This window comes from Pelecanus crispus, chromosome 9, assembly GCF_030463565.1.
Source record: "Pelecanus crispus isolate bPelCri1 chromosome 9, bPelCri1.pri, whole genome shotgun sequence".
NCBI classification, from domain to species: Eukaryota; Metazoa; Chordata; class Aves; order Pelecaniformes; family Pelecanidae; genus Pelecanus; species Pelecanus crispus.
In genome coordinates, this window is record NC_134651.1 from 6,382,320 (window position 1) to 6,407,860 (window position 25,541).

General features: G+C 50.2%; 2 protein-coding genes across 3 annotated transcripts in view; both read right to left on the reverse strand.

Moving 5' to 3' along the window:
* Positions 1-25,541, reverse strand: part of EIF5A2 (eukaryotic translation initiation factor 5A2) — a 472,944-nt gene that overhangs the window by 366,331 nt on the left and 81,072 nt on the right. The gene's annotated exons all lie outside the window — the stretch shown is intronic.
* On the reverse strand, positions 7,830-23,823 carry SLC7A14 (solute carrier family 7 member 14). The gene is made up of 7 exons (XM_075716455.1): positions 23,520-23,823; positions 16,409-16,645; positions 15,412-15,629; positions 13,317-13,463; positions 12,078-12,286; positions 10,643-11,520; positions 7,830-8,152 (listed from the first exon to the last, which is right to left on the reverse strand). The coding sequence occupies exons 1-7, from the start codon at positions 23,821-23,823 to the stop codon at positions 7,830-7,832; spliced, it is 2,316 nt and encodes a 771-aa protein (XP_075572570.1).

Below are 25,541 nucleotides of genomic sequence, written 5' to 3' on the forward strand. Positions count from 1 at the left end.
AGGGTTTAATTTTATTTTTTAGCTCCCCTGATTATAGGAGAGTTTAAAGCAATAAAACAGAAATGAGAGAGACACTTTCCCGTTGCTAGAAGGACTCTGGCAGCTTCTCCCACCACGTCACTGTTTGCTTTCTCCTGTTCAAGGTCACTGCTTTGGCACGGTTTGGGCGAGAGGGTAGGGAGGAAAGCTGTGCTCTCCCACCGGGCAAATGTTTCTCTTTTGGAACAAGAGTAGGGGAGTTTTTTCTGCCTTTCTCTGTAAATACTTTTGTATGAGTTTGATCATTTTAGTAACAGTGTTTCCCCCACCCCCACAGTCATCAGTATGAAGGAAACAGAACCCAAAGGTCCCAATTACACGGTAGATAACAGTGCCTTTATATATAGTTTTAAATGACTTTGGGGGCTCTAATCCCCACACTCTGGTTTGGTTTCTTTTTTTCCTTTGTACAGATCAGTTACTAAAAATGTATTTTTACATTTTTTTTAAACTCCTCGCTTTCTTCCTCTAAATTTGTGTTCTCTCTTGCATCATTAAAGTACCACATTTTAATATGCAGTATAATGTGCCTGTTACAATACAATTCTGGTGAATACTGATGATGCCTTTGTACTTTCAGTGAAATACTGTACAATAAATAACAGAGTACCTGCAACCACTGGCTTCTTTTTTTCCTTCCTTCCTGTGTGTTTCCATAGCTAGCTTTTCCATGACAGGGGTTTCCCAATGATTTCAGAGATTTTGGTTTTTAATACCAGTTCAGGATGAGAGATTCTGCTCTGCTGTGGAATTAAGAGGGCCTTATTGTTTTGGGGGGGAATATTTAAAATACGAGTAATCTTCCTGCAAGGTACTGACCACTGTCTTGTTCTTTCGATGTTCCTGATAGCAGCTTGCACCAGTGGTACCGACTCGTGATACTCTTCTCATCGGGGAGACTTTAGAAACGCCCTGAGGTGGTGGAGATACACCCCCAGCACTGCTTGGGCGTGCTGAGTTGATAAGTCATGTTGCTGGAAGTGCTCTCAACTAAAATAAGGGTCTGATCTGGGGTCATCGCTCTGATTAAAACCATGTAAGATCAAGATCTAACCCCGTCCTTACCAGAGGCTGTAGCAATTTAATTACGCTAATACAAAATCCCATCTGTTCCTGGAGATGTTAACTCAGTTCAAATCATTCGTGTAAGCCAGGCTTCAGGAGCAGGAAAAGAGGAATAGCTGCTGTTCAAGCGTGGATAAGGGGGACAGCCCAGGTGGTGGCGTGTGTAGGAGGAGAGGGGATTGAGCAAGCAGAGGAGAGGACCAACCAAATTGTTTGGCATGATGGGGAAGAACCTGAAGGCTGCTACTCAAACCTCGGTGGATTAGGGACTGTCCTTTCATCTTGGTCTACTTCAGTTGAAGAATCCAAACTGGGTGACACAGACATGGGCAAGGATGCTGCAGCTCCCACACCTTGCCTCCTCCATGTGGGAAGCCAAGGTGGGAGCTTTTAAAAGGAATGAACAAGGAGGCTCCAGGAGGGGCTGGTCATGTCCCGGGCTGCCTGTGCATCACCCTCCACCTCTGACACGAGACCCCAGCATCTGCCTTTAAGACTGAGCACTCTTGAACGCATCTCTGTTGTGCAGGCTTTGCGTCGCTGCCATCCTATACCATGTACCCGAGGCGGGCAGCGGCGCGGGGCCGGCAGCAGGACACTTGTGCCCATTACATCACAGGCAGGGCACAGGCAGTTGTTGTACGCGCTGGAGAGACGCTACAAGTGCTGCCATTGATGTGCGGGTGCCACGGGTGAAGGGGTGGCGCACAGACGTGCCAGCTTGTGCAGGCTGCCTGGGGATTGTGGATTGTGCGCCGCTGCCCACGGCTTTAGCCGAGCGGCGGCTCTGCCGCCTAACCCCGGGGCTGACGGTGGCGTGGGAGACCTTAGAGCAGAAAGCTGCTGGAATGCTGCCCTGCAAAAGGCCCTGGAGCAAACTGGGAGGGGAAAGCACAGGAAAACCTGTCTCAGATGCTTGAGGGGGGGCTTTGGCAAGGTGTTGCTGGAGGGGCTGGGGCAGCGGTGCATGACCCGATGAGGAATGAGCCCTGCCAGGCAGTGCTTATGGGTTTTTTTTTGCTGCCCACACCCTTGGGCTGCATCTTGGCATCTTCAGGCATGTAGGGCTGGGGACCCTCCGCAGGGGCTGGTGCTGGGGCTCCGCTCACCCTGCCCACAGTCACAGGTGACCGGTGGCAGATCCCAAATCTAACCCTTAAAAGGCCCTGGGCAAGCTGCTCAGAGGAAGGAAGAAGCTTTATTTCATGGAAGAGAAGAAAAATCCAAACAAAACAACCCTGGAGCAGCCGTGGGGAAAACAGACGCCTGCAACTGTGGAGCGCAAGGAGATGGGGCCAAGTATGGGACAGGATATTAGTGCTGGCACTGCAGAGGGGAAGTGTTTGGCGGAAGCACAAAGAACATTAGACTTTTCTAGTTTTTAAAGGATCAAAGCTGAAATACCTGCTTTGCACCCTCCCAAATGCCTCGATCCCCTGCAGGGTTCTCCCAGGCTGGGTTGGTCGCGGCGCTGTTGGCTCTTGAAGGCTTTTGGTGCTCGTTTGCTGACCCGAAGCCTCAAAATGGAGTCGAAGAGAATTCTCCTGAAAGGAAAAACTGCTCCTTGCCATGCCTAATATCAGCTGTGGAGCGGTGGGTGTGAGCTCTGGCGGTCGTCCCGGCGTGGAGGTGGTGGTCCTTGATGCCCCAGTGGAGCCCTCCCTGGCTTCCATGTGGACCAGCTGCAGCTCCCCATCACGGGGAGCGCGCCTGGCAGCCTCCCCGCTCCCCAAGTAACAGGAATCACAGCAGGAAGCCTGTGGGGGGACACTGGTGGCCCTGAGCATCCCGAAGCGGGGAGGTGGCCGTGGTCCCGCGAGCGATGCCTGCCTCCCCGCGGCCCCGGTGCCCATGCAGGGGGTGATGGTGCCGTGACACCCCAGTTACCCCGGGGAACGGTGGGTGCCTGCAGCACCCCGAGCAGACGCGAAGACATCGGTGCTCCCCGGGGCTTCGCGCTGCAATAGTCAACCTGCGGTCATTTGCTTTAGTTTTTTTTCCGTGGTGTTTTTTTTTTTATTGTGTAAACTGATAACCATTTTTTTTCACAACAGTGCAAGTAAATACCAAAGTCAGCCCATTGAAATGGATCGTCTACAAAGGAAATATTGAAGCACTTAAGGTTTGTTCATCTCTAGCTTCAATTTCGCATTGAAAAAATATCAGACCTTCAGGTACTGATTGGCTTAACAAAATCTATATGGGAATTTTTTTATTTTTTATTTTTTGGTTTAGCCTTTCGTTTGAAAGATTTACATTACTATGGAAACTGATACTAAGACACATTTGTCTCTGGCTTTCTTTAAAAATCCATTAGTTCCTGTCTGATTTTTAAATGTAAAGGCACACAATAAAGCTTTATGCATTTATTAAAATATACAGATTTTGGTAAATTTAGATCTTTTTTCTTAGTATCTTGATAATATATATATAATATATATAGTTGTCAACAACACAATCATTTGGAAATAAAAATCACTCCATAACACATCGGCATATTTTTTTTCTTTCTCATGACACACTACAAGATCCCATTGTACAATGCACCAATGGGCTTTTGGAAACCACAAAAAAAAAAAAAAAATTAATAGAACAAACTTTTTTTAACAAATACACCAATTTCATACCAGAACTGCAGAGAATTGTTACACCAGAAAGTACCATCTGCAAAAAAAGCAAGATATACATCAGAAAGACCGAACAAAACGAAGTGAAGATCATTTACAAGCTGGATTTACAACATCCCATGTCGTTCGGGGTGTGATTTCTCTGCCGCGTGGAGGATGCCGGCGTGCTGGGCCTTGTAACCGAGCGGTCGTAACTGTGCGGAGTGAATTTGCGGAGGGACTGCGATCTTACAGCGTCAGTCTGGAAGGTTTGAGGTATTTATGCTCCGGCTGCATCATGCGTTGGGCCCCCTGGGTGCTTGCCCCGTGGAGGGCAGCCAGGCGTGGGGGGCTGCGTGCCTCTCTCCGGTGGTGGGAGCGGGGTGGTACCCCTCTGCCTGCGCCCTCCTGAGGGGTCGGGGTGTGAGAACCTCCCTCAGGGCACCCAGGAGGAAAGGCTGCATTTTGGGGTTTGTCCTGGTTTCGGCTGGGATAGAGTTAATTTTCTTCCTAGCAGCAGGCACAGTGCTGTGTTTTGGATTTAGTAGGAGAAGAATGCTGATCACACCCTGATGGTTTAGGTGTTGCTAAGTACTGCTTATGCCAGTCAAGGACTTTTTCAGCTTCCCATGCTCTGCCAGGCGCACAAGAAACTGGGAGGGGGCGCAGCCAGAATAGTTGATCCCAACTGACCAAAGGGCTGTTCCATACCATATGGCGTCATGGGCAGTATAGAAACTGGGGGGGGTTGGCCGGGGAGCAGCGATCGCTGCTCGGGAACTGTCTGGGTATCGGTCGGCGGGTGGTGAGCAATTGCATTGTGCATCACTTGCTTCGTATATCATTATTATTATTATCATTATTATACTGTTACTATTAGCATTACTATTTTAGTTTATTTCAATTATTAAACTGTTCTTATCTCACCCCAGGAGTGTTTCTCACTCTTACTCCTCCAATTCTCTCCCCCATCCCATCGGGGTAGGGGGAGTGAGCGAGCGGCTGTGTGGTGCTGAGTTGCTGGCTGGGGCTAAACCACGACAGGGTTGAAGAAAACACTTGCACCTCCTCCCAGCATCTGAACCCACCCCTGGGGCCAGCGGTGCCCAGAGGTGATGGACATGCCTGAACATTTTGGCCTTTGAAGTTTTGCTTGTGCCCACTGAAGACCCCAACGCTCGCTACAAGGGAAGGCGCCCAAGCTCCCAAACAGAGGCCAAACCCGTGAGTTCCCCGGCACCGCTGCTCGGGCCAGGGTGGGGGGACCCAGGCAAGCCCCGGCCTGCGGCTCGGCTGCCTTCTCCTTACGCTCCAACGTTAGGTGGGATGTGGTGGGCTCGGGAGGAGGGTACAGCTCCCACCCCCACCATGGCGGGTGCTGGCGGCAGCCCGTCCGCACCAGACAGTGCCGTGGCATCAAACGCTGTTTCCCAGTGGTCCCAGGGACGTGGAGCAGCCATCCCACCCCAACGTTTCCCTGGGAAGGGGAAGGAGGAGGGTTGAACAGGAACAAGAGCAGCCAAAGGACTTCACTCAATGCATGGGTCCAATGGAGAAGTTCCTACAGATGCCAACGAGCAGGGGATCAAACCCTCATCAAATTATATGGCATAACTAGAGCGGACATGATGACAGACACTGGTAACTGCTCTGCAGCAAGAGATTAAGGCTGCAAAAGGAATAACAGGCTGCAATTCGACAGGGTACTTGGGCATGAGTTTGTGGTTCAGCAGATGGCTAAATACCGCGCGGAAGCAGGACGAAGACGACTACCTCAGATATGGTATAGTACAGGAGCTGGTAGGAAAATAGCATTAATCTTTCTCCCTGAAAATGTAGCGCCAGACCTGCGAGGTGCCGTCTCTCCTGGGTACTTCTAAGGCATCGAGGACGAGAGCAGCCAAGCACGAGTGAGAGGTGACCTTTGCGAGAGGTGCTCTGCACTGCTGGAAAGGTTTCCCAAACTGGCCCGTGAGCGGTGCACACATTGCAAACAGCTTTTCGGTGGGGCACGCTCGGGATTTCTGCTTGTAGAAGCATGGTAGGGGCGGGCAGCAGGAGGGGATACCAGAGCAAAGCTTACGGGCCCTTTTGCTAAATCCTTACTCCCGTCCTGAAGCCCTCATGGAGGCCAAACTTCCCTTGGCTTGCCTGGGATGCTCCAGGTTAAAGTCTGCAGACTCAGATGTTCTCCACTGGGAAAAGGACTGTAGTTTGTGACCATTCGGGTCCGGAGCTGCAGGTAGGAAACTTTTGCAGCCCTGGACAGAGCCTTTCCCTTGAGCCCTTGAGCTCCGGGAGCGATGGGGACGGGTGTGGGTGCATGCACCCTCTGCACCCAGCAGCCTGCTTGCCCGCAAAGGGTGCCAGGAAGGCTCTGCGCTGTGTTTTGGGGGGCCAAACGTCATCCAGCGAACCATAGTGTTAATGGTTCCCAGCATCACACATTGGAAATCCTGCCTCATGCCCCTGTCAGTGTTAAATTGTGCCCTGGGATGCCAGCAGCAGCCCCTGGTACTGGGGATTGGTCTGGGCTGCTCCAGGGGAGCCCGGGGACAGATCCAGCCACAGCCTTTGGCAGCCGGGAGGAGGATGGGTATCGCTGTCTGATGGGGTGCTTCCCTGGTTATTATGTATTCAAAAAGATGTTCCTCTGTTGCAGCGTTTTAAGCTAAGCATGTCGGTGATGGGCTCCAGAACCGGACCTGCTGCTAATTGCTGACTCAGCAGCGCAGCTGCTGTCTGTGCTGGGGGAGACGGTGGCTGCGACCAAAGCCCATCATCGCCGACAGTGCTGCGGGGACGCTGGCGGCAGGGAACCTGATGGCACTGCTGGGGGTCATGGCCATGCTCGGGCCGCACCGGAGGGTTTAACTGTGAGAAACGTCCACCTGCTGACCACCTCTGCCCTGCGAGCCACCGGCTCTGTTTGGTTTCAAATTGAAATACAGACACGTCTAGAATGAGCTGCATTTCAGTGTTTTTTCATGCAGCATCCACCAAGCCAGGGTCAGAAATGGAGAAAATGGTACAAGGTGGAGACGGCAGCAGTGAGGGAGATTTCAGCAGCCAAGTCCTCTCCACTTGCCACATGTGGTCCAGCCCTGACAAGACATGGCTGACCCATGGACACTGCTATTTTGTGGGGGCACGGACATGTCCGTGAAGCACCGAGGCCAGAGTGAGCGCTGAAATGTGCCCACCACAGTGAGGGAATTACAACGTCATTTTTGTAAAGGACACAATGTGGTGAAAACAGCGCCCAGCCTCAGACCGGTGATGCTCAGAGAAATGGCATGTGGTCCTCATTAACCATGTGCACAAGGGGGTTGAGCCAAGAGCGGGTCACAGCCCTCGCTGTGACCAGAAATGGCACCAGGCTCCCAACCACAGATTTGGGATGTTCGGCTGTGTTGGGATTCCAAGGTTTGATTGAGACACGGACTAATTTTGAATCCCAGTATTTGGAACGCTGGATTTGGGGTGTGGGGATGGACACACGGTGCACCAAGTGCCTTTGTGCCAGAATGGGCCACGGAAACACCGTGTGATGGGACCAACATTCCTGCCTCCACCTCTGAGCTACTCCCTTGAAAGAGGTTTGTCCATCTCCATTTTGTACCTACCCACCCATCTGTCCCTCTGGCTCAGCTATGACTTCTAAGGTGGTTCAAAGGAAAAAACACATGTGCTAAGAAAGTGCCAAAAATGTAAGAGCGGCATCTCACTGCTGCGGTCGTTGGGTGGACATTCCCCAAGGACAACTTGTCTCGTCCCCTCATGTGGCTCCTTCCACCTCTCAATGCCCTCCCAGTTTGGCACATCTCCCACCCCACCACCTCCGCCGGCGCGGCTGGTGCCAGGAGATCGACCGGTGCCAGGAGATCGACCGGTGCCAGGGGATCAGCCGGCATTCACTAGAGCAGGACCCGACCGGTGGAGCCGGGACGGGCATTGGGTGTGTTTGGTTCGTGGTCAACGGCAATCGCAGAGCGTGTCCCGAGGACCGGAGGTGAGCGGGGTGGTGGTGGAGGACCCAGGGAGGATGGGACAGGACGGGGGAGCCGCGGGGACCCTTCCTTATCGGCTGGGTGGCGCGGCACCCCGCTGCCCGCCCCACTACTCAGGCGAGTAGTCCAACTCGTCGTTGGCGATGAGAGCCTCCGATGGTGGTTTGTGCCTGCCTTTGCTTTTCGACCTGCTACTCGTCCGATGGCTTTCCTTTGCTCCTGCCATTTGCTGGTATGAGAAGCCCTTGTCCTCGGAGGGACCCCAGCCCGGGTAACCCTCACCCTCAGCGGCATAGGAGAAGCTGTCATCCACAGAGAAGGGGTCGACGTCCACGTCGTAGCGCTGGTAGGTGCTCTGGTGGAGGGCCTCCTCCCGGGCACTGATCTCCAGTGTGCTGTTCCACATCCCATAGCCAAAGTAGATGAGCAGACCTGTGGCAGGAGAGAGGGAGAGGGTTGGACACCGGCTGCCCGCACCAGCCCCATGACCCCTGGTAAAACATTGCTATAAACACGCCATGCCCCAAAACAGCACCTGCCCCCAAAACCCCACGTCAGGGGTGGGTGGAGGATCCAGCCCAGCTCACCGCCAGCATCCTCCCACCCAGTGCCGGGCCGACACCAGCTGGTGAGAGTTAAGTGTATCTAAATATACCTATATTTTTTAAGTCAGTGTATTTTGTAGTTGATGTCTGCTCTTCAAACCCATTGAGTTTGTGGTTTTGGGCTGCTGGCTGTGACCCAAGGGCTGTATGTCTTAAACATCAGCTGGGATCGCTGCTGGCCACAGGATTGTGCCATCTGCAGCTTCGGTGGGACAGATGTGTGGAGACTCCCAGCAGACGTGCGGAGGCTCCCAGGTGCTGACAACCCACATCTCCACCCTGTTAGCCTCCCGGCTACTCTTTTCGCTCTGGAGCTTTCTTATGCTCTCAGTCTCTCTCCTGCTGGTGCTCACAGCCATGTGTGCCCCAGGGTTGTCAGGATGAGTGTATTCGGTATTAAACCAGCTCTGAAATCCTGTCCTCCTCCCCTCAGGAGTTTCATTTCATCTTCTCCCGCTAGCCCTACCTGATCTCACCTTCCTGCACCAATCCTTTCCCTGTAAGCAAATGTATTTGGAGATGTAATTTCTAGCGGATCCTGGGATTAACCTACCCCAGAAGTGTGCATAGAGAAACCCAGACTTCTCCACATGCTGTGGACTGGCCATGGGGGACTGCTTGTGAGGTTAAATCCAGAGGCTGTGTGGCAGGATCGCACATCTCTGCCAGAAAAACAAATGGGATGTACCTCCCCCAACAGGCAAGCAACCGTGGATGGGGCTGGTGGAGTCCATCACACCTTAATGGAGTGGCTTAATTGTCTCGTTGCCATTGCTGGCACCTGAAGAGGTATTAGATGTATCCACAGGGGAAAGCATTTAATCACAGTGGATTAAATTGATGCTTTGGAGTCACTTTGCTTCCAGCTAGAAGGGCTTTCCCTGGGTCTGCAGCTTCACCTATTGCCTTTGAGGGCCAAAAAAGCACTGAGTATGTCTTTTCCAGCCCAAAGGGTGCACGTGGCAGCTACTGCCCAATGGCTTGGCTTGGGGTTAGGGGACTCTCGGAGATGGAGCTTTGCTATGGGACCTCAGTTGTGCAGGACTGACTCAGGATAACTGCAATCCTCACCCCGAAGCAAAAGAGAGAATGGCAAAATGGAAGAAAAATGTGGCAGCAACCTCCCCCTGAAGGATAAAACCCATGAGACTACTGTAAACTCTCTGAGACACCAGAGGGAGATCCAAGGTCTGTTCATGTCATCTCCTGGCTCTGCCAACTGAGCTCAAACATCTGCAGATGTCAGGAGGCACCCGAGAAAAGCATGAAGGCTGGTGAGCCCAGTGTGGTGGCCTGTGCCTGCCCACTCCTCCACCAGGAGGGGCGATTCCTGCTTTTACGGAGGTGGCAGCTGACTATGACCTTTGCCTCAGTCCTCATTCTCTTTCCCCACCGCTTTCTCCCTGTTAACCCAGGAACCTGAACCCTGCTCCCAAAGAGGAGGGCTGCTCAGGGGATACTTGGCCAGGGATGGTCCTTTTGGGTGCTGGCACCATGCTCAGCGTCTGTTGTCTGCAACTGGGGCTCCTGTGGGCTGCTGCAATATGTGTGTTTACCCAGAGGGTTATTTCTCGGTAGAGAGTCCTTGGCTTTGATATTGTCTTGTTGCTTCAGTTCTCTATAGTCCAGACTTGGGAGCCTCCAGGAGGAGCTGTGAGAGCTGCTCTTTTTCTCTTGGGTTTGTGGAGTAAGTGGGTTGCAATGTAAAGCAAGGGAAACTATGGATATGCCAGGCTCCTGGCTATGTGCCAGGAAGTCTAAATTTGACAAAAAAAAGGTCCATGACAGAGCCTCTGAGTCCCGAGATCCCCCTGCCACAAAGTTAAGGACTTAGACCAAGAAAAGGAAATACATTCCACAGATCCCTTGGCTCTGTCTCTCCCAGGGCTGTTGGGGTGGGGCAGCTCTGGGCTTTGAAAATGCAGTGCTGAGATTTTGGTGTGGGCTACTGAAGAGCTCAAGTGGGTGAAATAGCAAGAAAGTAGGCAGATTTCTGTAGGAAACCTGCCTGTGAGGCAATTTCCAGAACCCACCTACTTTGCATCAAAAGACTCATCAAAATAGTCACCTTTGCATGGAGAAGTTTACTCTCATCAAACTGACATTTTCTGGAGGTGTAATTTTCTATTTAGCTGTGGTTCGGGGGCTTGATTAACCAAGGTTTCTAAGAACTTCAGGATGACAAGGGGCAAACGCAAAGGACTGGGTATGTCCCAGCTGAAGAAGCATCAGCCTAAGCACTCTAATTAGGGAAGTTATTATTAACATACTTTCAAAAGAGTGTTAAAAACTTAAAATAAATGAATCTGGGACTCACCCACAAAACACCAGACGGCAAATCGGATCCACGTGACTGTGGAGAGCTTCAGCATGAGATAGATATTCACCAGCATAGCAAAGGCAGGGACAAAGGGCAGACAAGGTGCCATGTAGGGCAGCTTCTTGGGGTTTTCTGGCTGCTGCAAGATCACAAACACCAGCACGACAATGAGCAGGATCATCAGCACAACGAGGAGGACAGCCCACCAGCTCTGCTCGTAGATGTAGTCTGCTCCAAAAATGATGAAGGAGCAGAAGATGAACATCAGGACGAAGAGCAGGAGCACGCAGGTGGTGACCGTGTGGCCGGTGGCTACCGTGGGACGGTCCATTTTCCCCGGCAGTCCGAGGTGGATCCTCATCGTGTAGTAGCGAGGGCCAATCAACTTCTTCAGCTTGATGAGGTAGATGTTCTCAGACTCATCTGCCTCTATCCCCGAGGTCATGTCGACTGTGCCATAATTGGGGTGATTCACGTTGTAGGTGGATTTATCAGATTTCCCAATTAGCATCTCGTTATCCCCCAGGGATGGCAGATTTTTTGCCCCACATGTGTTGGTCGGTGGGCCAGTGAACTCTTCTCCTTCGCTACCTGGGGAGCAAGCTTCCTTCTCGCAGTCAGCCAGGATGCCCTCCTTCTTCTTGGTGTGCTCCTCGGAGAGGAATTTGACAAAGCCGTCAATGTCACTCTCGGGCTGGTACCGGAGGAGCAGGACACAGACGGAGACCAACGTGTAGGCGAGCAGCGTGCCAATGGACATCATTTCTATTAGGTCCCTCAGGCTAACCAGCAAGGAGAGCAGTGCTGCAAGGAATCCAGAGACGATACAAGCCACTATGGGAGTTTCCGTGTAAGAACTGACGTGGGACAAAAATCTGGAGTGCAAAACGGTTGCAGAATGTTAAAATTGCAGATGGCAGTAGTTCCCTGTTGCAATAACTCTTACGTGGCGGGAGGGGCCAGGCTCAGAGCTGTGATCTCTTCAGCTCTTGTTCCTTTTTGGTGCTGAGACTCCAGACACCTGGGGACTGGAAATACTGCTGAGACTGGATCTGGAGTTAGACCTAGGTCTAACCAGCTCTCAAATGGGCACTTGGACACTTGCAAATAAGTGCCAAGATTTTATCCATATAAGCTGCTCCCCTTTGCAAGTAACTCTTGAATTAAATGCTCATCCTCCCATAAGCTGAACCTCTAGTTACCAGCACCAAATGAGAAACTTTTGCCTAGATCTCTCCTGATTTTTTTTCCCCCAGGATTTTGCTTTGGTGCCTGCCCCATTCTGCAAGCACCGAGTCTGTGCATGCCTGCTTCTCCCTGCAATGATGGCACTGGGCTGTCAGGGTGCAGGAGAGTACCTGCACCCCCCCAGCACACTTCTCCTCTGGGACCCAAGGGGGAAAAAATAAATGCCAGCATGGGCATGACTGACCTGAAGAGCAGCCCGTCACCAGCCATGGCGTAAATGACTCTTGGCATTGGGAAAAGGGAACCCAGCAAGCTGACAGTCAGGCCGGCCACGGACCCAATGGCAACAATGAACTTCGCCGCGTAGAAGCCATTGGTGACAAACATTTCCATCAGCGGGGACTCGGTGTCGATAGCATCGTAGGGCACCATGAGCGTGAGGATGATGCTCACCTGGGGAAGGCGAGAGGAACAGGACACGGGTGTCAGCTGGGGACTCACAGGCACAGGGGCTGCTTCTCAAGAGTGGAAAGCAAAAAAATTTCATCTGATTGGGATTATATCTCCGGTGGAGGGGATGTGAAATGATAGAGGTAAGGCCTCCGAAGGCAACAAGGTGACACCTTGAACCTTGCTGCAGTGGTGATGCAGGAGGCTGGTGGGACTCGGTGGGGTTGGTAACACTCGCATTGGCCATGTTCCTGCGTGGGGACTGTGCTGCCCGAGTCATGCATTCCCCATGGGACAGACCCAAAACCCAAGATGGCTTTGCTTGGGGCAACACTTTTATCTTATTTGAGCTGAAGAGAAATTGGTTTCGCGGGAAGCCCACCACACTGCAGGAGAGGCAGTGGGTGAGTATCTTTGAAATGTCAGAACAATATTTTTTCTCCTTCGTGACTCAATTTTGCTCTTTTACAGGGAAAATCCCTGAGTACAGATATGCATTTCTTGGGGTGCAGAGCAGCTGCATATCTCTCGCATGGCCATCCCTGCCCATCTTCCCCATCACTTGGACCGTCTTTCATATCTCCAGCAGAAGCACTGCTGCTTTTCCCAAAAACATGGAGAAAAGTTGCTGCAGTGCTGCTGCTCCTTCTGCTTTGCTGCACTTCCGGATGAAAAAATAGCTACGGATGGGGATGAGGCATGAAGAAAAAAATGGCTGCCACCATCTCCCTGCAGCTGGCAGAGGGATCTCAGCAGGGTGACAGGAGCTTGGGGACAAACTGGGCTGGGGCCGAGGGGAGCCTTGGCAGGACACTGCAGTCACACAGAAACACAGCTGATCTCCGTTCCTACCAAAGGGCCCTTGTCCAAGCATCGGACTGGCACCCTGGCTCATGGGGAGGGGAGATGCACGCATGCCCAGAAGGGACATGATAGAGATAGAGAGAGAGAGATATATATTTGTGTGTGTGTATATATATATGCACATACATACATATTCATGTACATTTACGTATGTATAACTTGTACTTACAGACACATATGCTGTCAAGCACATGACGAGCGAGGCTGTGATGGCGTAGGGGATGGAGGTGTTGGGACTCTTCGCTTCTTCTCCCGTGGTAGCAATGATGTCGAAGCCGATGAAGGCATAGAAACACGTCGCAGCCCCTTTGAGCACCTGCGTGGAGGATCAAGCATCTGAGTGCCAGGAGGGAGGCTGGCACCCAGCCAGGGAGAGGGAACTGAGCAAAAATGAAGGAGCTCAGTTCTGCCTTGTCTGAGCTAAAGGGCGAGTGGGGGCAGATCAGGGGGTGCGCACACAGAGGTGGGCATTCCCGTCTGGGGACTGACCTTGGGAGCACCCATAACCCAGTGATCTGGTCTAGGGAAAATATTTCAATGTGCGGCCCGAGTCACCGGAGGCATCTGCAGCTCACTCAAGGTGCACCACAAACCTGTGCCGACGCAGTGCCCGAATCTGCTGGGAGATCCTGGCCGCGACAGAGGAGACAATTAACCAATTTCAGGTTTGTTTTCACAATCCTCCACCCCAAATCCGTTTATATTAGTAGGGATTTGGAGCATGTTTACATGTTCCATCTTAGCAAGATGTCTCATGTGGCAGCAAGATCCGCTAGCAGAGGAAGCAGAAGAGAGCAGCAACAGTCAGATGTGAGCTGCTTTCCAAACAACCTCTGTTTTGCTTGGAAGCTGCAGACAGGTTAGGAGCACACGGTGGAGCACTTGGATGAGGAATTATTTGTACTGTTTAGTTATTTTTTTCTAATGTGATTTTTTTAAAAATATACAATATTAGCAAGGGCATTTATAGGAAAGAAACGCTGGAGCAGGCTAAAGACTGTGTGGCTATGAGTGAGCTAATTTGCAGCTATAAAACACTCACACACATCTAGCTAGCTAGCTGGATACCACGTGTCCGTCACATCTCTGTCATCTCAGCTGTCTGGTGATGGAGCGCACAGTAAAACTCACCCCTTTCAGGGCACTGCCTGTAATTACCTTTTTAAAGTGTCCCCTGTGCTCCTGGGGATCTCATGCTTGTGCTGTGGTAGATTTACTTTTACAAACACTTTGGGAGACAAACAACCAGCTGAAAATGACGGGAAGACCCTATAGGTTTTGATGTGGTTTGGATATGTATCTTTTAAAACTATGGGGTTTTTGCCAGGAGATATTTGGTGAGTTGAATTGGAGCAAAACAGTTGTTTTCTATTTTCTCTTTTTCATTCCTATTGTATGGCATAAAAAGCCAAGCACAATCCAAAGGTAAATATGAGCTCTGCTCTCAAATGGGCCTCAGTGCTCTTCTCCTCACTGTTGTTCTCTGGCAGAGAGGTATTGATTTACCAAAGGGAGGTGCAGGGACTGTATGGCAGCTTGGGACCCTTTCAGTAATCAAGACTCTTGGTTTACTTTACTTTCTTGCTTATTTTTCTGCACAAAACCCCGATGGAGTTGAGCAGTGTAAATCTGAGAAATTATCTTGGGTTTAGGCCAGCTGAGATATTTTCAGTCTCTGTTCATCCTTGGATAAAAACCAGTGCAAGCAAGCTAAAAAAGCCAAATACATCCAAATTCTCAGTAAGCTTTGAGGGAACATCCATAAAATAAGTACTGGCAGGTGGCATTATGAAGTGCTCAAAACAAATGCTTGAGAACATTGCTGTTGAAAGCCAGCCAACACAAGTATCTCCCCCTCCGCAGAGGCCGAGCCAGCTCCTCCTGAGCGCCTTGTCTCGGATGACCACCGCATTTTGCTCCATTGCCTGGCAATTAGCAGAATTTTCTGGTGTATACTTTCACACGGAGTTTGGATCTCCAGGAGGACATTTTGGAAAAGTTCTGAGTTTATTGTAAGAGCTGGCAGGAGATACGGGCAAAGCATTGCCGTACCCTTTGGGTTTGGTGGAGTGAGGAGGTTTGGATCCAAGCTTGCAGTGGTGAAAATTGGAGGTCCCTGGCCAACATACGGGTGGGTTTGGCAGGACTGAGATTTGGAGAGTGCAGTGGAAGTAGGGTGTGTATACCACGACCAGAGGTGAGCGTGTGGCAGGTGGGTGGCACCGCTTAGGTGTTGTGTGTCCCTCCGTGCGCCCAGGACTTACCCCCGGCCATCCAAACGGCAGGAATTGCCCTTCAGACCAGTTGTCACCTTTGACATAGAAGAGACCAGCAATCATGATGAAGATCCAGACTGCCAGGTTAATGACATTGAGCACGTTGTTCAGCCCCACTGAATTCTTCACCCCCATGGCCACGATGATGGTGACAATGACAGCAATGACCAGAGCAAGAAGGTCAGGGTATGACTCCTCTCCTTTCCCTGGGTAAGAGAAAAGAAGTGTGTAACTCTCCATCCATAGCTGTGGACAGCATCTCCAGAAACTGGGGGGGCTTTTAAAAATGCTTTTCAGACCCTGAGGCTTTGCAGAACTCCTTGATCGCATCCAAACGTGGTCTCCAGATGCCCCTGCCTCTACGATCTAACGCTGTTTTATTAAGGTGATAAATCCTGATGCCTCAAGACACTGTTAGGAGTTTTGGGAGGGCAGCAAACAAACAATCAAGTCCCAGTTTGTATAACATGTATCTGCCAAGTACTAATTAAAAATCAACCAAACATTAAGTTTTCACGACACAGGTACAGGACAGCTAGCTGTTTTACTTACTGGTAGGAACCATGGACTGTTGCTGGAACTGCTGGTCATGCAGGACCATCACAGCCCCGAGTTTCTACCTGGCGGTACTGCAGCCACACCAGCCTGTACCGTCTGATAAGGCTCTGTGCGTGCCTCGACCAGACCGGGCAGAGTGCTCGCACTGGGTGAAGTGCTCCTGCGCTGTCATTAGCCTCTGTCATTCAACTAATTTTTCTGGATGCTTATTCTGCTAAATGCCAGCTCATCCCAAAGGGGCTCAAAGTATCATGTATCCCATCCCCCCAAATCCCGTCTTGTGAACCAGACTGCAAAGGCAAAGTACTAGAGGCAGACAGATGGTAAATAATGAATGAAGCCTAATAGCCATGTCTGACTACTGACGAGCTTCCAATTACTTTTCAGGCCCTAATTAATGGAGGTAGCTATGCATGGCGTGACGCACCTAGTCCGTTCAACGTCCCAACGCTGTTGATCATCCAGCGGCTGATGGTGTGGTTGGCCAGCGAGTCGAACATGCTGCTGAGGGCGCTGGCGCCCGCGGCCGTGCCGATCAGGTACTCCAGGATGAGGTTCCAGCCGATGAAGAATGCCACGAACTCCCCCACCGTCACGTAGCTGTAGGTGTAGGCAGAGCCCGTGGTCTTGGGGACCCGCACGCCAAACTCAGCGTAGCAAACGCCTGTTTAGAAAAATACGAAGCAACGTAAGGAAAATGTGCTTGGAAAAGGAAAAAATAAAACTGCCTTTAGTCCCACCTGCCTGGAGGTGCCAGGAGGTGCCCAGGGCTGTAGTCAGCATCAGGAGGAGAGCAGAGACATCACAGAGAGCCATGGTGACCCTCCCTTCCCAATCGCTAGGCTTAAAAAGAAGCCCATTTTCCCATTAAAATCAAGCTGTGATGGAATTTTTTTGAGAAGACACAGTTCAAACTACCCTGATCTTTCCAGCCTATTGTAGGAAAGCCTTCTCACAGGTGCGTGCCCCTGATGTGGGACCCTCTGACATGGCCAGCTGCAGCCCCTACAGACACACAACCGAAGCTGGGGCACAGGCACAGGGAGCAGAACTGGGCAGCACTGGTGCTGCGGTCCTTGGAGCACTGGTTCCCTGCAGTAGCTTTGACGGTGACAGATACCTCTCTTCCCCATCCAACAATGACACTCTAATATGATTTCTGCCAAGAAAGTGTCTCTCAAATGTTTTATTTGTGGTATCAATATACTGACAAGCTCCTGGTGCTTTTGGCTGCAGAAAACATCATAGCCCTGGGAAAGGTGGTCGCAGTGAGACCTGCCAGAGTTCCGTGTTTGGGCACGGGGAGGTCAGGGATGGTTATAGCCATCGCATGGGCTTCTGGACCAGTGTTGCCCAGCCTCATCCTAGAGCAAGGTGCCACAGGAGAGCTCACACAAGGCTACACCTCTCCCTGCCCGGCCTGTGCAATCTCCGACGCTTATCTTGGGTTATTGCTATGCAGATCCCTGTCCTGATCATCCCTGCTCTCATTCGTACCCATGCAAGAGGAGTTTGAAGCCATCTTACATAGAGAATGTACATTATTTGAACACTTAAAACCGTTACATGTGTCATTCTGAAGCATAACTGCAAAACTAACTTTGTAGAAGAAGAAAAGAAAAGCAAAAAGTACTTAACTGGAACTGTTTGGATCTGATTTCAGTGGACTTGAACACTTTCCAAACACCTTGTGTACTTACTATGTCAGGATACTTTTCAGTAAAAACCTGACCCTGACACATTGGTGTCTTAAAACAACCATTAGCTTTTATTTAAAAGGAATGGATGGACTTACTCATCAATTCCCCAAATATTAGGCAGAACAAGTGCTGCAAGGCCACACTGCATCCTGCATGTTTAACACTGATTAAGCCCCTACCCCGAAGACCCCAGTTCAGCTCATATGGGTTGAAGGGTTAGGGCTGTTATTATCGTTGTGTAAACACGTAGTAATTATCGAGTTCTTTATCAGCTACTTTTCTCTATTTAGAAGATCATAATTGCTTCAAAATTGCAATCAGTTCAGTACAGAGAGAGGAATGAATAATTTATAAAGATGTTATGAGGTTGCTGCTCTTACTCTAAGTGCAGTTTTTACACAGTACAAACACAGAATTATTGAATCCCTAAGCTGAATTTGATGGTGCTTCTTTTCTTGGTGTTGGAGGATTTTTATATTCCGTTCACTGTTTAACTTGCATGCGTGATGCTGGCAGTGCTTTTCAATGTGACTCTTCAAAACTTGATTTCTGCAAAGCAGGCCCAACTGCAGGAGCAGCAAGACATCCCCATCATCCAGCCCCACAGACAGTCATTATTCAAAGCTGATGAAAAATGCATGCACTTGGCAAAGGTAAGACATTCACAGATAACTACAGGCCTGAATGATTTATGAAACAGGTGCTCTGATGGGGACAAGTATCTAGTTTCTCTCTTTGACAGCCCTAAAAATCATATAATCTTTCTTGGAGGCAGTTCTACTTTTAGCCAATGACAAGATAAGGCTCTGTTATTGATACAGAGTGATAACGGCAAAGCAAAGATATTAATATGTATAGAATGTCTGAGTTTTCAATTACTTTACTAGGATCCCAAAATAGGAGAGTAATCTTTCACTATGCATTGCATACAGCAACACGTTGTGGATATCTCCACTAGGTATCAGCATATATTAAGAAAATAAACTATTTTTTATGATAGCATGCAGTATCCAGTCCAGGGGACATGAGATGCAAGATCTGCCATCCATCCCTGATTGCCACTGGCTGTATCGGACAGCATTAATCAAATCACTTTGCTTTGCGGTGCTGCAGGTCCTCCATCAGAAACGGGGTTCACAGCACTTCCCTCTCTGCTTAAAAAGGAAGATAATATCATAATTTATTAGGATGCAGATTTTATCTGGGTACAGATAATATCATAGTTTACTAGGGTGCAGATTTTATCTCACTAATCTCTGTTGCACCAGTAGTTTTATTGTTATTATTATTTTTATTATTATCATTATTGTAATACAACTGCACAATAAAACTGTGTTACTCAGTTACTCCTCAGCAGCCCTGGCTATTTGGCACCTTGTCCCCCATACCCAGAGAGATGCCGCTCTCCCGGTGTCCCCGCACAGCCAGCCCAGCCCCAGGAGCACAGGCAGAGGCTGGGCACACTCTCTCTGCCACGACTCTGAATTTGGAGACAGATTTCTTTTTTTCCCCCCAATCAAGAGTGATTGCAAGTTTCTGCAGAAAACAAACCAACACAGTGGTTGTTTGGAAGAGTAGCCTTTTTACAGAAGACCATTTCTTTTCCTTGAATACCAGCTACACGGTGTAATTGGCATTACAGCCATTACGCTGGTGTAATCATACAGTTATTGACATTATTCGGAAGGACATAAACACAGCTGAGTGGTTTGGTCCATGACATTGTCCCTTCTGAGATCCCATCTACAAAACCCCATTTTTCAGATTTAATTGACCTCTCCATTCTCTAGTTTATCTTGTTTGGGGGTAGGAGGCGAGGCAGCCAGCAGCTTTCCATACAGCCCATGCAAACGGGTTAGATGTTCTTGTGTTAGCAGTGGTTTGGGGTCACACTGGGCATCCTGACCTGTCTGGTGGGGGCTTTTGCTGGTGAGTGGTGCCTCAGTAGGGCAGGAGGAGGGACCATGAAGTTCCTGCTGGCTTCAACCTCAAACTCCAGCGCTACAACAGCTGCTGGGCAGCACAACCGGTGGTACAAGGGGCCGGTGCAAGCGCCATGGCTCAGTGCACCCTCTTGGCTGCTGCCTTGCTTTGGGTGTGCCGGGGTGGTGGTGGCCGTGGCGTGGATGTTGACCCTCGTGCTGCCGCCTGCACAAGGACACACAGGGACCATGAGACATCCCACAGGGCACTGGCACGATGGGAGTGATGTTTCAGGTGAAACAAGCCTTCGGGGAGGGGCCTTTCAGCAGTGCTGGAGGTAACACCAATTAATTCATGCTCCCATGGAAGACATCCAGAGGGACCATCCTTTATTAAACAAGAGCAGCCAATTTATTGAGGCAGGTATACGGCAAAATCCTATTTTCACCAAGCCACTGAGCCTGTCCATTGTGTTTCATGATCACTGCATGCAGATATATAAAAGGCGGCTCGATAAAGAAAGATTCCTTACAAAAAGGAATCCCATTTCTCCAGCACCACCCAAGCAGCTCATGATGGGCTGCAGCTGGAGCCCCTCATCCCAGCCCTTGTCCTGCAGCTGGGCAGCACCTGAGGCACGTGCTCAGCTCTCCTCTGCTCCGTTGTGCACCCTGGCTGTTGCTGAGCCTGCTCCCACATGGGTACCAGGTAAGAGCATGCCAATATGCTCCAAAACTGTGTGGCTTGGTGCTTGAAATCCCCCTCAAGGGTTTCTGGGGTTGCAGAGCAGTTTGGGTGTAAGAGGGAGTCTCTTCTTTTCTTGCACAGCCTGGCACTGAGGCTCACAGGGTTGTGTGGCAGACAAAACTATCCCACACTGGTAACCATCATGGGGAGGACCTGAACCTTGCCTGAGCTCACAGTAAGGACTTTGCAAAATGCGATCAATAAGGTTGTATTACTTTAGGGAAGGAGACCATTAAAGAGACAAGCAACACCTCATGGAAAAGGCTGTAGAGAGAGTAATTGTGTTGGGTAAGAGGAAAACTGCTGATTTTTGTCAAGAAGGGGTTTTGGTTAGAGATGGGGGTGGGAGTGGGACATCCCGGTGTCTGCAGCCGATGGAGGGAGCCCGCAGTGTTCCCTGCGCTAGAGGCTTTGTGGAGGGAAGTTGGGCAAATGTTTCTGCTCGAGAGCTGAGGTTTTTTTCCAGTGACAGAATGAAAGAGATTGATTTATCGGTTTAAATCAATGATACTATGTCTGTAAGTACCCTGATGGGGCAAATGCTGCTTAAACCTAGGGGAAGGCAAAACTGGAATTTGTTGGGTAGGTGAAATTGGAAAAATCCCTATCTGAAACTGGGCTAAACAGCACAGAGGGATTTATGGATTTCCCACTGGTGGAACCTGCCTGGCAGGGCTTCCCCGCGACTGTCGCCCAGGGGAGCCGAATGGCTTTCTGAAAGGGGCTTCTTTAGCCCAGACCCTCCTGGGCTCACTTTGCAGGCAGTGGGATCTGATTCTGTGATCTTCAATATGTCAAGGGAAAGCAGGTGATCTAGTGGTCCCATCTGGCCTTAAAGCTGTGAGAATCTCCTTAAAATCTGTCCGTGCACACTTGCCTGAGCTCAGTGCCCAGTATGCCGGGAGTGACCATGGTGCAAGAGCTGAAATCACTTCCCCTGTGAGCCCGATAGCCCATCTGGCTCCCAAAACCTTGCTTCATTTTACTTGCCAAAAACGTGTTGTTGTTATAAGCAACAGCAGCATCAACGATGAAGTGAGGAAGCGGCCAAGAAGACTATCAAGACACTGAGTCCTTCGCAAAACACTTTCCTAGGGCTACAAAAGCAAGCAGAGATGAAAGCTGAGTGGGAAGCAGCATGGGGTCCTGTGGGCGAAGGCAGGAGGAGCTCCCCGCTGCGGGGCAGGGCTCACGTCTGGGGTGAAAAAGCCCCTTTTGGAGGACAGTGTGCGGTTTTCTTTTTTTTTTTAGATGAGACCCATCCGGGCTCTGTTTGCTCTTGGTTTGCATCACAGCCAGTGAACTCCTCACAGAGGAGCGAAACCGGGCAGTGGGAAAGGATTAAGACACTGATGCTATCTACTGCCTTGGTTAAAAAATGGGCGGTTTGATTCATTTGTTGTGCTGGGATCTCAAATGATCACCAGATCTCATCCTGCGCTCTCAGCTCTCGTTCTGGACTGAACCAATGTGCCTGAGCTGCCTTGCTACTGGGGTCTACCTGGGGAGCGGGGAGGCAGGACTGTCAGTGTGGTGGTCCCCAGCCAGCATCGCTGGGATTTTCCCCTGGCATGGCTTTGGGGAGAGCGTGACGCTCGTCCCCGTGTTGTGCCTCTGGGCTGCAGGGGCATAGGGGGTCCAAACTCACATGGACTTTGGTGGGATCTCCATGGAGCAGCACTGCAACCTCCAGGGAAACAGCACGATGTGCTTCCACCTACAAAAACCCAGAGACTTGAAAAGCTGAGCCGGGTCATTTTGCCGTGTTTGCTGTTCCTGTCTTCTATCAAAGCCCTTTGCCATTTACTCAAGTTTCCTTATCCAACACGTGGATAAAAGCTGGATACCAGACTGACACAGCATGCAAAGTCCTCTGAGCAGGGAGAGCAAGAACATCACATCATCGTGTTAGCACTGATCTGGAAAGGACAAATGCCAGCAGTACTGGCTTCATGTGGAAACCACAGCTTGAGCCATATGCTCAGCTGGGTTCCTACGGAGGAGACGGAATTCACTGGCTTTTCACTAAAATAGCTAATTCCTCCCTCTCTGCACATTTGTTTGTTGGTTTTTTTGTTTGGAAATTCAAAGAGTGATCCTGTGTGAATAGGAGCCAATAAAATCAACTCCAAAAGTAACTGAGGAATTTTTTAACTGTAAGCAATGTCCACAACAAAAGAAGCTGGCCCCGGTGCTACCGAAGCCACTGAGATCCTTCCTGTTGAAACAGGGTTTCCTCCAATGCTGTGGCTTGCCCGCACTCTCTGCCTGGGACACACACTGCAAAACTCTCAAATGTTTCAAAATATATTGACCACAGGCTCCATCCTTGGGGAAGCCATCAGCAGCTCATCGGGGTAATTACGCTTGGGCTGCTGGCTCCCAGTACAAGGTTTGGTCTGATATTTGGGCAATGAGAGGCAGTGCACCCCATAAGCTGGGTAAGCCCGGTGTGAAAGGGTTTTTTTAGTCTATGGGGAAGTCGCTACCTCCTTGTAGCTTGTGCTGCTGAGCATGGGTCCTGCCAGGCTGTCGTGGTTTAGCCCCAGCCAGCAACTCAGCACTACGCAGCCGCTCGCTCACTCCCTCTACCCCGATGGGATGGGGGAGAGAATGGGAGGAGTAAGAGTGAGAAACACTCCTGGGGTGAGATAAGAACAGTTTAATAATAATAATAAAGTAAAATAATAATAATAACAATATAATAATAATTAGTAATAATAATATACAAAGCAAGTGATGCCCAATGCAATTGCTCACCACCCGCCGACCAATACCTAGACAGTTCCCAAGCAGCGATCGCTGCTCCCCAGCCAACCCCCCCCAGTTTCTATACTGAGCATGACGCCGTATGGTATGGAATAGCCCTTGGGGCAGTTTGGATCAACTATTCTGGCTGTGCCCCCTCCCAGTTTCTTGTGTACCTGGCAGAGCATGGGAAGCTGAAAAGTCCTTGACTGGCATAAGCAGTACTCAACAACAACTAAAAACATCAGTGTGTTATCAACATTCTTCTCCTATTAAATGCAAAACACAGCACTGTGCCTGCTACTAGGAAGAAAATTAACTCTATCCCAGCCAAAACCAGGACACAGGCATCCACCCATGAATGGAGCCAGAGGATGTACGAGATGGCACATTACTCAAAAACCCACCCACACGACTCACCTGACAAGATGGAGGCGACGGCAGCGATGATGAAGGAAACGATGACCCCAGGCCCTGCCATCTCCTTGGCCACCAGGCCAGACACCACATACATGCCAGTGCCCACGCAGCTCCCGACGCCGAGGGAGATGAGGTCGAGGGTGGTGAGGACCTTGGCCAGCCTGGCGCCCTGGGCAGCGGCGGTCCCCGTGCCCTCCAGCATCGACTCCACGGGCTTGGTGCGCAGGACGCGGGTGCGCAGGGCATGGCCCGCCGCCCCCCATGGAACCCGCCGCGGGTCCAGGCGCAAGAAGATGCCGCTCATGGCTGGTGCAGGGCTTGGCGGAGGTGGGTCACGGACGGTTTTGGCAGCACCTGCTCAGGGCTGTGGCTGCATCTCCCTCCTGTGCTGACGGCCTGGCTGCAAGAGAGAGGAACACAGTTTTTAATTGAAACAGCAAAGAAAGAGGGATGTGCTCCGCATGGAGGAACCGAAAGGGCCCCCCCCGAGCCAGTTTCTGGCTGGGGTCCAGCACTGGGAGAGCCCTGGGGGCTGAGAGGAGCTTTGCTTTCACCAGTGCTGCTGTTCCGGAGAAATCTCCTTTCTCCATCCCAATTGTTTTGTACGATAGACATGCTCTGTCCTCCTTTATGTTTGTCTGCGTGGTTTTAGCCCCAGTTATTAATACAGCCCCATAAGCAGCAGGAACCTGATACCCTCCAAGTGCCCGTCACGTGGCTTAATTGCTACCAAAGGCGATGATGGCTATGTATAACCGCGAGGTGCTGGTGGCCACCATGGCACCTTGGGTCCCGGTGGGGACCAAGCCCGGCCCCAAGGTCAGCAGCACCGCAGGATGTCCTGGGAGTGGGGATGCTCCCGTGGGCACCGTGCGTCAGCCCACCATCGCCGTGCCCATCCACATGGGACCTTCTGCAGGACGTTGCTGTGCTCCGTCTGCACTGCAAAAACAAAACGAAGGTCTGGGACCGTAGCTTTGCTCCCATATCCAGCGTGTTGAGACTCCTGCCTGCCTGTGCTGGGCTGCAGCTGGCTACGGGGCTTGATCACCACGAATTGGCCCTTACAGGGACAGGTGATCTTCTTGGTGCTATAGAAGTTGACTCTTGCAGCGCTCTGGCTATTCCAGTTGGTTTTTCTTTTTGCGTGCTACCATTATCCTGGGGAACCCTAAAGGGGAAAGTTTTAAAGGGGTCTGCTTGTTCAGGTCCCAATGAATCATGTAGTTAAAAAGAGTCCTTGGTGTGGTTTCTTCATTTGATTTATGACTTCATTTTTGTAGTTATTTAAATACTATTTTAGGAATACTTTATTTTTTTTTAATTAAGAGATGTTGTCTTTCTGGAGTAACTGCAACAAGCTTTGGGGTCCGGCTTCTGCGTGGTTAAGGTGAACTGAGAGAGAAGCCCAGCAGAAGCTTTAAGACTGACTTAAAATTGTCTTATGATTCCAAATCATGAGATTATCTTAAAAATCATGAAACTATCTTGTTTTGCTCTTTGTGCTTTTTCGTCTTAACCCATATTTTCAAGAACTATTCAGAAACTGCCATTTCCCACTCTCCTGTCTGCCGTTTTTTAGCAAACCACATAGTTCTCAGGTGAGCTCCTAATACCAGCAGTAATGACCTAGTTAGTGACACGTGGTGACTTCTTGACTTTGAGGAAAATAACAAGAATCACCAGTCTCTGAATGCTAATATAAGGGAACAGAAAAAATAGTTTATTAAATATGAATTTTAGCTTGGCAACTTTCTGTTAATACAGAAATCTTTTTTTTTTTTTTAATTGCCTTGAAGATGAAACAATTATTTTTCCATCTTTACATCCAAAACAAATTACATTGTGTCTACCAGGCAGCCTTGTGTTGCTGGAGTTTATTAAATAAAACACAGCATTCATTTCATGTTTTGGTTGATCACAGTTCAAATTGTGCTGATTTTTTTACCTTGAGCAACCACAAGCTGAAAGGCTGGATGTTCTAGCTAAGAATAATAAGAAGGAAAAATTGTTACCGCTCTT